The sequence below is a fragment of the Camelus dromedarius genome, chromosome 8 (genome assembly GCF_036321535.1).
Source record: "Camelus dromedarius isolate mCamDro1 chromosome 8, mCamDro1.pat, whole genome shotgun sequence".
Classification (NCBI taxonomy): Eukaryota; Metazoa; Chordata; class Mammalia; order Artiodactyla; family Camelidae; genus Camelus; species Camelus dromedarius.
The window spans coordinates 49,509,510-49,526,435 of record NC_087443.1 but is presented as its reverse complement, the minus strand read 5'-3'; the positions used below and the strand labels follow the sequence as shown (position 1 = coordinate 49,526,435).

At 37.4% G+C, this 16,926-nt stretch overlaps 1 protein-coding gene across 1 annotated transcript in view; it reads right to left on the bottom strand.

Annotated features, from left to right (window-relative positions):
* LOC105102826 (lipase member J) overlaps positions 1 to 16,926 on the bottom strand; it is a 33,511-nt gene that overhangs the window by 13,776 nt on the left and 2,809 nt on the right. The window contains exons 2-5 of the mRNA XM_010996273.3: positions 13,635 to 13,746; positions 12,808 to 12,928; positions 7,228 to 7,426; positions 6,312 to 6,421 (exon numbers count right to left, since the gene is read on the bottom strand). Of these exons, the coding sequence (XP_010994575.3) occupies positions 6,312 to 6,421; positions 7,228 to 7,426; positions 12,808 to 12,928; positions 13,635 to 13,739 (535 nt within the window). The 5' untranslated portion in view covers positions 13,740 to 13,746. The remainder of the gene's footprint in view (positions 1 to 6,311; positions 6,422 to 7,227; positions 7,427 to 12,807; positions 12,929 to 13,634; positions 13,747 to 16,926) is intronic.

Below are 16,926 nucleotides of genomic sequence, written 5' to 3'. Positions count from 1 at the left end.
TGTAAAGAAATGCAACTGATTTTTGAACGTTAATTTTGTAACCTGCTACTTTGCTGAATTCTTCAATCAGCTCTAGTAGCTTTTGTGTGGACCTTTTAGGGTTTTCAATATATAGTAACATGTCATCAGCATATAATGACACTTTTACCTCTTCTTTTCCAATTTGGATCCCTTTTATTTCTTTCTCTTGCCTGACTGCTGTGGCTAGGACTTCCAGGACTATGTTGAATAGGAGTGGTGATAGTGGGCATCCTTGTCCCAGATTTTAGTGGGAAGCTTTTGAGTTTTTCACCGTTGAGTACTATGCTGGCTGTAGGTTTGTCATATACAGCTTTTATTATGTTGAGATATGTTCCCTCTATACCCACTTTGGCGAGAGTTTTTATCATAAATGGGTGTTGAATTTTATCAAATGCTTTTTCTGCATCGATTGAGATGATCATGTGGTTTTTGTCCTTTCTCTTGTTGATGTGATGTATTACACTGATTGATTTGCGTATGTTGAACCAGCCTTGTGTCCCTGGGATGAACCCCACTTGGTCATGATGTATAATCTTTTTTACGTGTTGTTGGATTCTATTTGCTAAAATTTTGGTGAGGATTTTGGCTTCTATGTTCATCAGTGATATTGGCCTATAATTCTCTTTTTTTGTAGTGTCTTTGCCTGGTTTTGGTATCAGGGTGATGGTGGCTTCATAGAATGAGTTTGGGAGTATTCCCTCCTTTTCAATTGTCTGGAATAGTTTGAGAAGGACTGGTATGAGTTCTTCTTTGTATGTTTGGTAGAATTCCCCGGTGAAGCCGTCTGGTCCTGGACTTTTATTTGTAGGGAGGTTTTTAATTGCTATTTCTATTTCCTTTCTAGTGATCGGATTGTTCAAGTGTTCAGATTCTTCTTGATTCAGTTTTGGTGGACAGTATGTTTCCAGAAACTTGTCCATCTCCTCTAGGTTATCCAGTTTGGTTCCATATAGTTTTTCATAATATTCTCCTTTGATATTCTGTATTTCTATTTTGTTTGTTGCAATTTCTCCATTTTCCTTTCTTATTTTGCTAATTTGTGCTCTCTCTTTTTTCTTCTTTGTGAGTTTGGCCAGAGGTTTGTCGATTTTATTTACTTTTTCAAAAAACCGGCTTTTGGTTTGGTTTATTTTTTCTATGGTCTTGTTAATCTCTATTGTATTTAATTCCCCTCTGATCTTTATTATTTCCTTCCTTCTGCTGCTTTTGGGGCTTTTTGTTCTTCTTTTTCTAATTCATTCAGGTGGTGGGTTAAATTGTTTATTTGAGATTGTTCTTCTTTTTTGAGGAAGGCCTGTATCGCTGTAAACTTCCCTCTTAGCACTGCCTTTGCTGTGTCCCATAGGTTTTGAGTGGTTGTGCTTTCATTCTCATTTGTCTCAAGGTATTTTTTAATTTCAGCTTTGATTTCCTCATTGATCCATTGTTTTTTCAATAACATATTGTTTAATCTCCATGCTTTCCTTTTTTTCTCCTTTGTTTCTCTGTTGTTGATTTCCAGTTTCATGGCATTGTGGTCAGTAAAGATGCTTGAGATAATTTCTATCTTCTTAAAATTGTTGAGGTTTCTTTTGTGCCCAAGTACATGATCGATCCTGGAAAATGTTCCATGTGCACTTGAAAAGAATGTATATCCTATTTTTTGGGGGTGTAATGCTCTGAAAATATCCACCAAATCTAGTTTTTCTATTGTAGTATTTAATTCCTCTGTTGCCTTGTTTATTTTCTGTCTGGAAGATCTGTCTAGTGATGTTAATGCAGTGTTAAAATCTCCAACTATGATTGTATTCCCATCAATATCCCCCTTTATCTCTGTTAGTAATTCTTGTATGTACTTAGGTGCTCCTATATTGGGTGCATATATATTAACGAGTGTAATATCCTCATCTTGTATCACTCCTTTAATCATTATAAAATGTCCTTCTTTATCTTTCTTTATGGCCTTTGTTTCAAAGTCTATTTTGTCTGAAATGAGTACTGCAACACCTGCTTTTTTGGCTTTTCCATTTGCATGGAATATCCTTTTCCATCCTTTCACTCTCAATCTATATGTGTCCTTCTCCCTATAGTGGGTCTCTTGTATGCAGCATATTGAAGGTTCTTGCTTTATTATCCAGTCTGCCACTCTGTGTCTTTTGACTGGAGCATTTAGCCCATTAACATTTACAGTAATTAATGATAGATGTGTGTTTATTGCCATTTTGAACTTATCTTTGCAGTTGATTTGGTATATCCTCTTAGTTCCTTTCTTCTTCCTTTTGTGGTCTGGTAATTTTCCTTTGTATTTTCATGGATTTTATTTAATTTTTGTGACTCCTTTGTAAATTTTTGGCTTGTGGTTACCCTTTTTTGTAAATCTATTAACCCATTACTATAACTGTTTTTATTAAACTGATAGAAACATGATCTCAAACCCATCCTACTGTTAAAAAAATTTAAAAAAGAAAGAAAAAGATATTCTATATTTCCCTGCCTCCCTCTCCCACTCTCAGTGATTTGTATGTCTTCTTTTATAATTTCATGTTTACTTTATTTGTAATTCATGAGTTATCACCTTTCCAGTTGTGAGTTTCTCATTTCTGTAGCATCTTGCTGCTTTTCTATTTAGAATAGCCCTTTCAATATTTCTTTTAGCATGGGTTTAGTGTTGCTAAACTCCTGCAGCTTTTTTTTGTCTGTGAAACTCTTTATTTCTCCTTCTATCCTAAAGGATAGCCTTGCTGGATAAAGGATCCTAGGCTGCATCTTTTTTTCATTCAGGGCTTTGAATATATCTTGCCACTCCCTTCTGGCCTGTAGTGTTTGTGTAGAGAAATCAGCTGAGAGCCTTATGGGGGTTCCCTTGTAACTTACTCTTTGCTTTTCTTTTGCTGCCTTTAGAATCCTTTCTTTATCCTTGACTCTGGCCATCTTGATTATGATACGTCTTGGTGTGGGTCTATTTGGGTTCTTCCTGTTTGGGACCCTCTGAGCTTCCTGTACTTGGATATCTGATTCCTTCTTTAAGTTTGGGAAGTTTTCAGTCATGATTTCTTCAAAAACCTTTTCAATCCCCTTTGATCTTTCTTCTCCTTCTGGGACCCCTATTATGTGAAGATTGGGACGCTTTATGTTATCCCATAGGTCCCTTATGCTATTTTCATTATTTTTTATTTGCTTATCTTGTAGTTCTTCTGAATGGGTGCTTTCTATTGCCCTGTCTTCTAGATCACTAATTCGTTCCTCTGCATTATCTAGTCGGCTTTGCACAGCTATTAGATCATTCCTCATCTCTGTCAATGAGTTTACCCATTCTACTAGGCTCTTCTTTATAGCTTCAATTTCATTTTTGACATATTTTATATCTCTAAACACTATCTCTTTTAATTCCTTCAGCAATTTGATCACTCCTTTTTTGAAATCTTGATCTAGTAGGCTATCGATGTCTATTTCGTTGATCTTACTTTCAGGGGATTTCTCTTCTTCTTTTAATTGGGAAAGGTTTTTCTGCTTCTTCATCTTGCTCATACCTCTCTGGCACTGTGGTTTATGGAGTATCAGTTGTTTATTTTGGTCCTTAAGGATTTTATCTATCTAATACCTATTTAGGAATAGAACTTAGGAAAAAAAGAAAAAAAAATAAGAGAGAGAGAAAGAATTTTAAAAGAAGGGAGAAAGAGGGTTTGAAAACAGTGTATAATGAATAATAGAAGAGCGAGTTGAAGCAGAGTATTAATCGGGTTGAGACGTCCTTTTAAAATCTTTAAAAAAAAAAAAAAGGGGGGGGAGATGAATAGATGTATTTGAAACCTGTGTCTAATCAATAGCAGGACATCAAAACCCAAGAGAAATAGAAATGAATTAAGAAGTAAAAATTAAGAGAGTAATAGAAAATAGAACAGGTAAAAACAGATTTAAAAAAAAAAGGGGGGGGGGGTTTGTCGGTGTTCTCCTGGAGTCTGTGTGCTTTTAATGCGAAGTCTTTCTTCGTCCTGTTTTGGAAGCTCAGCTTGCTGTTTTCAGAGGCTCTCTGTTGGCACCCTCTTCTGTGCTGCTCCCAGCACCTGTCGGCAAGCAGATCGCACCTCCTCCTAACACTGGGTCAGGCGCAGCTGTCCTCTGCTGTGGGCGGGCCGGTCGCTGCCCCTCCGGATGCCGCAGTCAGATGTTGCAGACTGGCCGGGTAGGAGGGCGGGTCGTGCCCCCTCCCAGCACTTCGGTCAGGGGCTGTGTTCCTGCCCGAAAGGCGGGGAGCCGCTCTCGCTCTACCTGCGCCGCCGGTAGCTCCGCTGCTCTGTGAGGCTGCGCGCTCCGCCCTGGTCGGCGCTCCGCGGGTGGGCTCGGGGAAGACCGAGGGACAGCCCTGTCCCTGCTCCAAGCCAAAACCCAGCTCCTTGTTTGTCTTTGTGGAGCAAGTTCTCTGAGGGACCAGGATGGAAGGATCCTATCTGCCACGGGCTGCAGGCCCGTCTCAGTCTGGCCTTTGAGGCTGCTAAGCCCTTCGGTGCGGATGCAGGTTTCGCCCCCGCCCCCGCCTGAGTGCTCAGCGCGGAGGACATGGCGGCTGCGCCTGAGCCCCGCCTCTCTTCCCCCGAAAACTTTCCGCGGGATTTCAGAGATGGGGGTGTGCACCCTTCCCCCGAGAGCACATCAACCTTGCTGTTTTATGGAGGGCCCAGGTTATTCTGCCCTGTGCTCCCACAGCCACGGCGCACAGCCCCTTGCGTTCCCCCGGGGCTGCCTCCGTGCAGCCACTTCCGTCCTCCGCCCGGCTTGTGCAGCCTGGCCCTGCCCGCCGCTGCCTGCCCGCGTCTCAGGCTGGGTGTCGGGGGGACGCTCTGTGCCCGTTTAACTTAGTTCTGTTAGTCAAGGGCTGCTCTGTACAGATCCGAGCCTCGGAGGCTCCCCCTCCGTCCCGCTGGCCTCTCAGTTGGAGAGGGGAGACCCAGCGAGCGAGCGCCAGTCCTCCTTTGCCGCTCCCTCCCCGCAGGACCCGTCCTGCGCTGCTTTGCCTTTTGTTCTTTCTTTTTTTTTTTTTTTCCTTTTCTCCTACCAGATTTTTGGCGTCTTTATCTTTTGAAGAGGGCGATGTTCTGTCGGAGTTCCGCAGGTGCTCTGGTTGGCTGAGTGGGTCTGTAGTTGTGGGTCTTGGTGTATTTGTGGGAGAGGGTGACCTGCGAGCGTCCTTCTACTCCGCCATCTTCTCCTGGAAGTCCATACTTACTTTTAATAAGAATTTTCCTTATCTTCTTGTAAAGAGGATACTAAACACTACTTTACTGATAATTCAGAGTCATTATTATGACAAATAGTAGTTTTTTTCTTTTTAACATCCTATCAAACTATCTACCTGCACACCTTCTCTATTTTTACTGGTTCTTTTTTGTCCTGGGTTCTGAGAAATCAAAGAAGTAAAGAATTGTATATCATACTGTAAGTCAATTAGCTCTGGCATATCACCCATTTTTTTTCTTATTTAATTATTTTCTAGGACTCCTGGTTCCAGATAACTGAACAGCTGATGATAATTTGGACTAAAAGTCATAATAAACATCAGAGAAAAAGATCTATGAGAAATGGGATGAGACTGTTATTCAACACATTTTCTCTGGTATAAAGTAGACTATTCCTATAAGAAAATGATACTCTTCAGCCTAGAAAAGACTCATTTAATACTGGTTCCTATTATAAAATGGACTTTTCTACTTCCAAAATAGAAAGATTAAGAGTGAACAGGTTTACAATACCACTGAAGAGAATTATGTTAGGTCTCAGGGTTTTTGTTTTTTTTTTTTTTTTCTGAATGTGAAGTTGTTATGATGCATTAGAACAGAAGCATTAGTACTGTGAGGTAATGAAAGTTCTTTTCCTGTCGTCTTTAAATAGAGAAAGGTTTTCTTCATATTTGTGCATTTCTTAAGTTTAATCTTCTCTAAATGCAAAAACATAAATATCCTTTTAAAGTTTTTCACTCGTAAAGCCCTATGCTTCATTTTTAAAATAAAAATAATTATGAAATTTCTATTTGTGGAATAAGTGACAGTAATGACCTCACTGTGAACTTAAGATGGATATCCAAATTTTACATAATTGGAAACAAACAAAACCTTGTTTTTACAGTCAATTCTTTGTGGCTAGAGAAAACTATGTAGAATTAAAGCAAGATGTAAGCTACCAGGGCACTGCTATGCTATTTTTGTCTCACAGTGCTTTGTTTCACTTACAGGTCTGAAAGCTTATCTACATCCTTAAGAAGGAAAAAATTGTAAAGAGTAATTAAGTAATAGTAGAGGTGATCTTTCTAGCCATACCAATGGTAGTGCCTTGTGAATGGCCAACATAAAATATTTCCTCTTGTTGCGTTTGCTTCACAATGAAATCAATGGAGGCTGGAAGGTCATATTTAGCCATCTCATCAAAACTACAAGAGAAAAAGGAAAATAAGTTCAGACATAGAAAACAAACTTGTGGTTGCAGGGTCGGGGAAAGGGGAGGGAAGGGATAAATTGAGAGTTCAAGAACTGCAGATACTAACCACTATATATAAAATAGATAAACTATAAGTTTATATTATATAGATAGGGAACTACATTTAATATCTTGTAGTGACCTATATTGAAAAAGAATATGAAAATGAATATATGTATGTATATGTATGACTGAACTATTATGCTGTACACCAGAAATTGATGCAACATTGTAAACTGACTATACTTCAATTAAAAAAAAAGAAAAAGGAAAATAAAAATGCACTTTCTACTAATATTATATTAACATTTGAAGATAATGAATAGGTAAATATTAAAAGCATTTTTCAACTCACTTTGGGTATTATCAATAAGTTATGTAGTATAGTATGGCTACTGAATAGAGACTTGTGTGAGAAGACGAAGTCAAGGAAATAAAGTAGCCACAACCCAGTGTTATAAAGAGGGTGTTTGTAATATTTTAAATACAGTGAAGCAGACTAAGCACATAGGTTACAGAGTGAAAGAACAGTTAAAGGAAGGGTGGGGCAGTCAATAAAGGTTACCACTGAAAAGTGAGAAACAAGCTCAAAATCAAACAAGCACTCTTTAATTTCCAAGGCAAAATTTATATAAATTTTGATGATCTACTGAAAGCCCTGAGTTGAGAAAAAGGACATATATCACTTTATTTCATTCAAAAAGAAAAAAAGTGTTTAATATACTTATAAAATGAAACATTACTTGACTTGTTTTGTACCTGAAAGCCCAGAATTCTTTGGAATTTGTTTCTAGGTACAAGTGTTTCCTGGACCAGGTAGTCCCTCTGCTGTTCCCCATCCACACATCATAACCGGCATCTGCCAGAAGGAAGCCTAGGCTACTGTTAGGAAGATTGGAAATCCAGCTGCTGGCAGATGTGAGCAAACCATGTTGCAAGTATACAACAAGCCTCTGAGCTGGAAAAAAAATGCAGAAAATTTATTTTTAAATATTGTGGCGTCTACATGAGTACCTTACCTCAAATTCAATCTCCTAAGACATGATAGTTTGAAGATTTTTTAAACTGCATAAATAGGGCAAATTATAACATTTAATCCCATTGTATATGAGAATTGTTTAACACAGTTCACTAATGAATTTCTTTCAAATGACCAAGAAGGCAATTCGGTCATGTTATACTTAAATATAGAAAATTTTAAGGATATAGAATATTCAAATATCTAACAGTAATCTGGGTACTCATATACATTTTAAATAATGTATTACATAAAATACATTTCCTATGATTTTCCCACTTTTTCATTTCATAAAATAATTTTACAATCACATTTTCACAGGTGTATTCAATATAGGTGTCATTTTTAGAACCACTATTTTAATCACCAGAGTTCCCAGAGCCCTAATTTATACTTTTAGGTTTTTGAGAAGCAACACCTTTTGAATAACATAGGATGTGCTCACTAGTAACTTGATTTTAAGTCCTAAATTGCCGTTGACACACAATCCACATCATTATTATCTACTGTAGTGATGCTGTTGTTGTCCTGCATATATCCCACTAATTAGGCTGATGCTCCTGTTCTCCAGCTGTTGTGTTGGCTGCCAACTGTACACAGCTGCTCTTTCTCTGGGGATGCACTCTTGGCATTATTGGCTAAATGGGAGCTCCCACATTGGGGATGGAAGGGGACAACCTACACTTTGACCAACTGACACAAGGTACAGAAGGATGACTCCCATGCTTCAAGGTCAGACCAACTCTGATGTATTTCATGTTCTCTATCTATCCAAGGGGGCCTGGCTGAAGCTGGATTCCAGTTGAGACCACATCTTCGCTTAACTCCTTCCTCTACTCTCTTCTGTTTCCTCCGTCACCTTTTCCCCCGAGATTCCCTCAATAAACCACGTGCACTCAAATCCCTGTCACAGACTCTGCTTCTGGGGAACTTGGCCTGAGTTACTACCAAAAGTGATCAAGGAAGCAGACACTTAAAGATGAGAGTATGGAGTTGGACTACTTGTGGTTTGCTGGCAATGAGGATCACATCATTGATTGCAGGTGGAGTACTGAAAGAACCTTGAATGTTGTGGTACTCCAATGGCTAAAATACTCACATATGACACAGGAAAGGGCTGACTGCCTTATACAGTATCTCTGACAAAGAAGTACAGCAAAAATATTATCATGAGGTATGGGGAGTTGGGTAGCTATTGCTGTGTGTCAATGATAATCTGAAGAGAGAAAAATTATAGGCTCAGAGCAATCAATCACCAATTCAAAGTAAAGAGTGAATGAAAGTGTAAGACCTCCTTGGCATCACATAAAACCCTCATCTTCTATAGCCAGAAGGCTAACTGAGGTGAAAATCTTGGTCAGGACCTAATTGTAAGAACAACAGAACTTCAGGAGGGTTGAATTTTCAGCCATGGGAAGAACCCATACTATATTTCAGGGTCTTGATAGGGAAGTAGGACTTTGGGACCTGAGATGAAAATATTTGGGTAGAAGAGCTTCAGAAACTTGAGTCTCAGATTTCCCTGAACTCAGTGGGACTACAGAAGTGACCCACTCCTCTTTGTTAGAGGATAATGTTCCCCTGACTTAGATACCTTTCAGAACAAGGATTCCCCTTCCTCAAGATCCACACCAATCTCCTCCTGGGTACAGAATCAGTAACTATGATTGAGTTCCAACATGGCTTGACTGAAAAAGTACTGCATCTGCTGAAGGAAAGGAGAAATTATACACAAAAGAGCTACAAAATCTAGCTAATCGTTATGTAACAGCAGGAACTGAGAGAGAACGCCTGGGTGTTGGATCAAAGCGGGAAATTATATATATATATTCCTGGATAAGGGGGAGTTTATTCATATGAAAGTGCACTCCTATGACACAGGATTTAACACACTGGCACAATGGTTCCAGAGGTCAGTCAGTCCTGACATTCTGCTGAGATTTCCTGGAAGCTTAGAAAATTCCAGAATTGCAACAGCAGATTATGTAAGAAAAAAAAGGGGGGCTTAGATGAAGATATACTAAATCTATTAAATAAGACCAGAACACTCACCATCTGATTAACGTGTCTTGGGAGAGCTTGGAGGAAATTCCATTTATCAACTTGCAAAAGACTCTGGTGAGGACACCAGCAGGATTTAAAATCTTAGAAGTAAAGAGCTTATGCTTCCATTTTGGTAGAAGTATCATTCCTACTTTTAAAATGAATTAAGTTCAAATTCATAACTTTAAGAAAACTCACCAGAAAGCTGGTATCACAGAGCAAAAATCTGGTCCCAAATATGAGGAAAGATAGGTGCTTGCAGGGAGAGAGAAGACATAAGAACCCCCTGATGGGAGAGACACAATCAGAATAGTTCAGGCTGAATAAGTGAAGATAGTGAAGACCGAGTATAGGGTCCAAGGTTAGTATGAAGCCTCTGGATGCTTCATATAAATTGAGAACATCCATACTCTTCTGAAAGTTCTTTGCAATGAACCCTATATGAACCTCAAATAAAATATTGGAGTCTTATGTAAGAGTCCACTGTGGTGCAGATTTGTGAAAGGGAACAAGAGCTATGCAAGAGGGCATGAAACTCTCCTCCAACCCTTTCTCCTATCTGCCCTCTAGAACAATATTCAATCTGTGTGCAGGGAAGGTGGATGGGATGGGATAGTGTACTACAGAGAGTACATTAACTAACCAAGTGCATAGGATAACTCAACAAATAGATGTCAGCCAGACACTGTTTTTAGCTGCCCCAGTGCTGTGCAATGAGCTCATAAAATAAGCAGTCATAATGGTAGAGATGTAGATGACACACTGGCCCATCATTATGGGCCCCCTCATGAAGGCAGATCTAGCTACTATCAAGGCAGTATGTCTGACCTGCCAGCAAAAGAGACCTCACGTGGTACCATCCCTCAAGGAAACCAAACCAGTCACTTGGAAAGAAGCTGGGTATACCAGACCCTTTCTCTCCTGGAAAAGGCAAGAATTTATTATGACTAAAACTGCTACACATTTCTATGATCTGTCTTTTCTTCCATGTAGGACCCCCTCATAACATTACTTTGAATCAAGGGATCCACTTCCAGTCAAAGGAGGTCCATTCAAACCACTGATCCTACCCCAAAACTACCATCAAGCCAGCTTGAAAGAACAATGAAACAATACCTCAAGGGCTCAGTGGAGATGCCAGTTGGGAAATGATATTCTGTAAGTATGGGTGCTATCCTTCATGATTCAATACACACCTTAAAGAAATGGCCCCATAATATATTGCTGATTCCCCTAACTAGTAGAATACATAAGTATGAGAAAAAAGGGATGGGATTAGAGGTGGTCCCACTCACTGCCACTCCTAGTAACTTACTTAGGGATTCACACATTTTGTCCTCACAGTTTTAAGCTCCGTAGATCTAGAGCATTTGTTCCCAGAGGAAAACATTTCCACTGTGGCACCAGGAAACATCCTAATAAACTTAAAGCTCTATCTGCTACGTGGTTACTTTGGGCTCCTCATGTTAGAAGACGGGGAGGCAAAGAAAGGAATTACTATACTGGCCCTGAGATCAGGAGTATTGGCTTTGATTAACATGGGGAGGAAGGGCTATTGATACATAATGACAACAGGGAAAAATATATTTTGTATCCAGGTAATATACAGGGGTGTCTTTCGTTACTCCCATGCTTTCTTATAACTGTAAATGTACAAGTATGACAACTATGACCTGTTATGGACATAGTAGTCCTTACGGATAAAGGCCTGGCTTACCATATTAGGGAAGATAGCTGAAAGGAAGGGGAATCTACAGTGGGTGGTAGAGGTGGGAATACATGAGTACTAGATACGGCATTAGGATCAGATACAATAGCAGACATCTTAATTTGTTCCCCCTAACCTTCATCTTGTAAGTTTTCCTACAAATCCTGTTCTACCAGAATCCTTGAAAAGCTGTACCTGGATGAAATAAACTTAATGTGAAAAAAAAGTGGGTCTGAGTAGTGTAAGGGGTACACTTTATTTGATTATTTTGGTGCCCCACCTGGATTTCCTTTATTAAGCAGCTGAATTATTTTTCTAGCTTTTGTGACTTGCTTTTCAAGGGTTCACTATTGTCCCTTTCTCTGTGGAACTGCCTCCAGGCAAATGGGAATTGCCTCAGCCAGGAGATTTTACCTCTTTCTATGGGTAGCCTTCAGCAGTGACTAACCTATACGGGAATGCAAAAATGCTAGCTCCTTATCTTCAAGATGGGACCTCTTCTGTAGTGCAATTCATATATCCATGAACTCCTCTGAGGTTACATTTTAGCTACACTTTCTTAGTTGAGACACATCCTTCTTTAGCTCCTTCCTCTGCCTTCCCGTGATTTCCACATTATTTTCTCATGGAAGTATTTCAATCAATAAATCACATGCACCTAAATCTCTGTCTCAGGCCCTGCTTCTAGAGAACTCTGAAGCACTTACTATATTTTAAAATTATCTTTAGATCTTTTATTACAGTATTTGAAAAATTAGGTCATACCCTGAGGAATGATTACTATAATTATGTCAAATCTATGTTAACATTTTCTGCTCAGTAGATGTGACCTCTATAAGGATCCAAAATTGACTGAGATTGTTCCAAATTAATGTCTTCTCTGAAATGCACTTTAATGTTCAAAATGAGAACTTGAGAGGGTGTCCTGCAATATGAGAAACATTCTTTTCAGGGAGAAAATCTAGGGAGAAAAGAAAAAAAAAACCCTGAATTTTATTTGAACAATTAGATGAATAAGCAAAGTAATTTGTTACATATTCTGCTAGTAAGTGACACATCTAGAATTCTAACCCTAGTGACAAATTCTAGTGCATTTTTTTGCACCTCATTCTGCTGATAGTAGTGTATCTATTGTTAAAATAAAGAGCCATGAGGCTACTACCAAATGATCTCTTTCCTACTGCTAGAGGAGAGAGCCATAAAGACAAAGAAGGGAATTTTTACCAGCCATGCTTCAAACCTACAGAATAATGTTACTATGTTTCAGAGCATTTTTCACCCCTCATTAAACAAAGAAAATTCTAGAAAATCAACATGTATGAGTAAAGTGATCCACAAAGAAAACTTGGAAGGAGCAATCTGTGTTCCACCATACTTTAAAATCCCTCTGTGAACAGGAAGTTAGTGTAGATTGGGACTCTTCTTGAGGCATGTAGAGAGACATATGAGAAGTTAACTGTTCACTTAAACTTCAAATCCTTTTCTTGTCCTAAACTCACTGAGAAGAAATAAAAAAGTTGAGAACTTCAAACCCCAGATATTCACCAATTTATCTGGAATTGAATATTACCTGAACTGTTATCACTGTTTGTCTTCCCATAAGGAATTCTATAAAGGCCAAGGATATAACCATCTTCAGTTGTAATGTCATACTCTTCATCTGGGTAGCCCCAGTAGGAAATGATTTGGCTCTAAGTAAAGAAAGAGTAAGCCTTTAAGAATAAAATTGTTGGTCAATTAATGTAACCTGATCAATCTAACCTAATCATGTAATAATGAACCTTCATATTTTCTCTTAGCCTCATGCCTGTATATTTTTATTTTCATTAATTCACTGATTACTTCAGTAATAAACATTTAAAGAACATCTACTAATTATCAGTCTTATATACTAGGGATTCACGGATAAAACAAACAAAATCCCTGCCCTCTAGGACATATCTCTAAAACCGACCCATTAATTTTTTTTTCTAACTGCTAATCACTCATACTTTTACCTACTCACCCACCTACAATTTAAAAATATATACATTTATCCAAAAATGTTTGCATGTCTATGAATATAGCTAAGCTTATATCAGAAATTTGTTATATATGTGCATGTATAGAAGAGAGAAATATATCCATGCAGGTAGATATATATATATATAGATATAGATATATATAGATATAGATATAGATATAGATTTTTTTTTCATTACAGAGACAGAATAAAGCTGAAAGGGAAACCTTGGGCTTATAGAAGAGTAGATGGGGAATATCAGTTGGCCCATATCAAAATATATGACTGCAGATACATAAATTTGACTGTAGATCTGTTAAAATATAAACCCTCAAAATTGAAAAGTAGCATTCCCGTTATTTTAGCAGCTTAGCATGTGTTTCTTAGAAACTTACAATATTCATATTTGCTTCAGGGTTCACAGGTCTTCGATTCTGAAAGGTACCGTGAGTGGTTCCAAAAATTAGGATGAAAGACAACATCTTGAAAAGGTACCACATTTGGGATCTAAAAATAAAAGGGAATGTTAATACTATTAAACTGCAGCAATTAATGCTACTTGACTGTTTAATTCTGTGAGGTAGGAAACACTACCATTCCAGATGTCAAAATAAAGGCTCTGAAAAACTAAATAACTTGTCTAAGGATATACTATGTATAACTGGCAGTCAGGATTCAGATTCAGGCCAGCTTCATTCCAAAATCCAAAACTGGATTCTAGTTACCAGGGATACTGTATTGAACATGACAATGTTTCTTACCTCTTGATGCTTACATTCTAATAAAATAAAGACACTAAATAAATAATATATAGTTAAACAAGTACAAAAGCAAGGTAACTTTTAAAGGTGATTAAGTGATATGAAGAAAATAAAACAGGTTAATGGAAAAGAGAGTCACTGAGTGGCTGTTTAGGTCAAGTGGTTAGGGAAGGCCTCTTGTAGGTAACTTTTAAGCTGGACTTGAATGATCAGAAGGAGCCAGTCTTGCAGAGATCAGGAACAGAAAAGAAGTTAAGGGTAAAGTTCAAGGTGACAAGGAAGAGTAAATATAAGTACATCTGTCCCAGCTATTTTAAAATTCTACTTTCTCTATGTCATCTAGTCATTCCCACCTCTCCCCAAAAGATACACTACTGCCAGTAATGAACCATGGACCCACATCATCAAAAGATAAGAAAATCATCAAATCACAAGGGAAGAAACTTGAAGAACATAAAAAGATCTGAAAAGAACTATAAAAACAACCAGAAAACAAGTAACAAAATGGCAATAAGAATATACCTATCACTTTAAATGTCAATGGACTAAATGGTACAATCAAAAAACACTGGGCAGCTGACTGAATGAAAAGTAAGACCCATCTACATGTTGCTTACAACAGGCTCACTTCAAAGCTAAAGACACACACAGATTGAAAGTGAGGGGATGTAAAAAGATATTTCATGCAAATGAAAATGACAAGAAAGCAAGGGTAGCAATATTTATATCAGACAAAATAATCTCTAAAACAAAGAAGGACATTATATAATGATAAAGAGATCAATATGTGAAGAACATACAATACTTATTATCATATATGCACCTAAAAGAGGAGGATGTAATATTTAAATTAAGCAAACAGTAGCAGATAGAAAGGGAGATACTGACAATAGTACAATAATAGTAGAGAATTTTAACACCCTACTTACATCAGTGGACCAATCATCTAGACAGAAAATCAGTAAGGCAATAGTGTACTTAAATGACACAACTGACCAGAGGGACTTAACTGATATCTAGAGGACATTACATCACTAGCAAAGTACACATTCTTTTCAAGTGGACATGGAAGGTCCTCCAGGATAGACCCCATGGTAGGTCACAAAACAAGCCTCAACAAATTTAAGAGGATAGAAATGATACAAAGCACTTTTTGTAACCAAAATGGTATGAAACTAGAAATTAATTAAAGGAAAATAAATGGAAAAACACAAACACATGGAGATTAAATAACATGCTATTGAAAATAACAATGGGTCAAATAAAAAGTGAAAGAGGGAATCAGAAAATACCTTAAGACAAAAAAAAATGGAAACACAACTTTCCAAAATCTGTGGGATGCAGCAAAAGCAGTTCTAAGAGGGAAGTTCATACCCATACAGACCTACCTCAAGAAAGAAGAAAAATCTCAAACAAACAAGATTAATCTACCATCTAAGGAACTCAAAAAAGAAGAACAAATAGAGCCCAGAGACAGGAGAAGGAAGGAAATAATAAAGATTGGAGAGGAAGTAAATAAAACACAGACAAAAGGAAAAAAAGGTAGAAAAGATCAATGAAACAGAGCTATTTAAAAAAAAAGATAAAGAAATTTGACAAACCTTTAATTGGGCTCTTCAAGAAAAAAAAGAGGACCCAAATAAATAAAATAAGAAATGAAAGTGGAGAAATAACTGATATCACAGAAGTTAAAAAAATCACAAGAGAATATCATGAACAGTTATTTGCCAACAAATTGGACAACCTAGAAGAAATGGAGAAATTTCTAGAAACATAAATCTTCCAAGACTAAATCAGAAAGAAATAGACAATCTGAACAGATAGATCACTAGAAGTGAAATTGAGTTAGTAACAGAAGAACTCCCAGCAAACAAAAGTCCAGGACCGGACAGCTTCAAAGAGGAATTCTACCAAATATATAAACAAGAGTTAATACCTAACCTTTCAAATCTGTTCCCAAAAACTGAAGAGAATGGAACACTTCCGATTTCATTCTAAGAGGCCACCATTACCCTGATACCAAAACCAGACAAAGACACTACAAAAAAGAGAACATTACAGGCCAATATCTCTGATAAATATGGATGCAAAAATCCTCAACAAAATATTAGCAAGTGGAATTCAACAATATATGAAAAGTACCATATACCATGATCAAGTGGGATTTATTCCATATATGCAAGAATGGTTCAAGATCTGCAAATCAATTAATGTAATACACCACAATAATAAAAAGATAAAATTTACATGATCATCTCAGTAGACCCAGAGAAAAGCATTTGACAAAATTCAACATCCATTCATGATAAAAACTCTTATCAAAGTTGGTATAGAGGGAATATATCTCAACATTATAGAGATCATTTATATCACACCCACAGCTAACATCACATTAACACTACAAAGCTGAAAGATTTTCCTCTAAAATTAGGAACAAAACAAGGATGTCCACTGTTACCACTTTTAAATACATAGCACTGGAAATCCTAGCCACAACAATCATACAAGAAATGTAAATAAAAAACATCCAATTTGGAAGGGAAAAGGCAAAAATGACACTATCTGCAGGTGACATGATACTCTATATAGGGAACCCTAACATCTTCATCAAAAAACTATTAAAACTAATAAATGAATTCAGCAAAATTGCAGGATACAAGATTACTATGTAGACATCTTCTGCTTTTCTATATCTTAATAATAAACTATCAGAAAGAGAAAGCAAGAAAACAATGCCATTTAAAATCATATCAAAAAGAATAAAATTTCTAGGAACAAACTTAATCAAGGAGTTGAAAGATCAATACTCTGAAAACTAGAAAACATGGATTAAGGACACTGAAGATGATACAAAGAAATGGAAAGATAGCCTGTGCTCATGGATTGGAAAAAATAATATTGTTAAAATGGCCATAGTGTCTAAAAC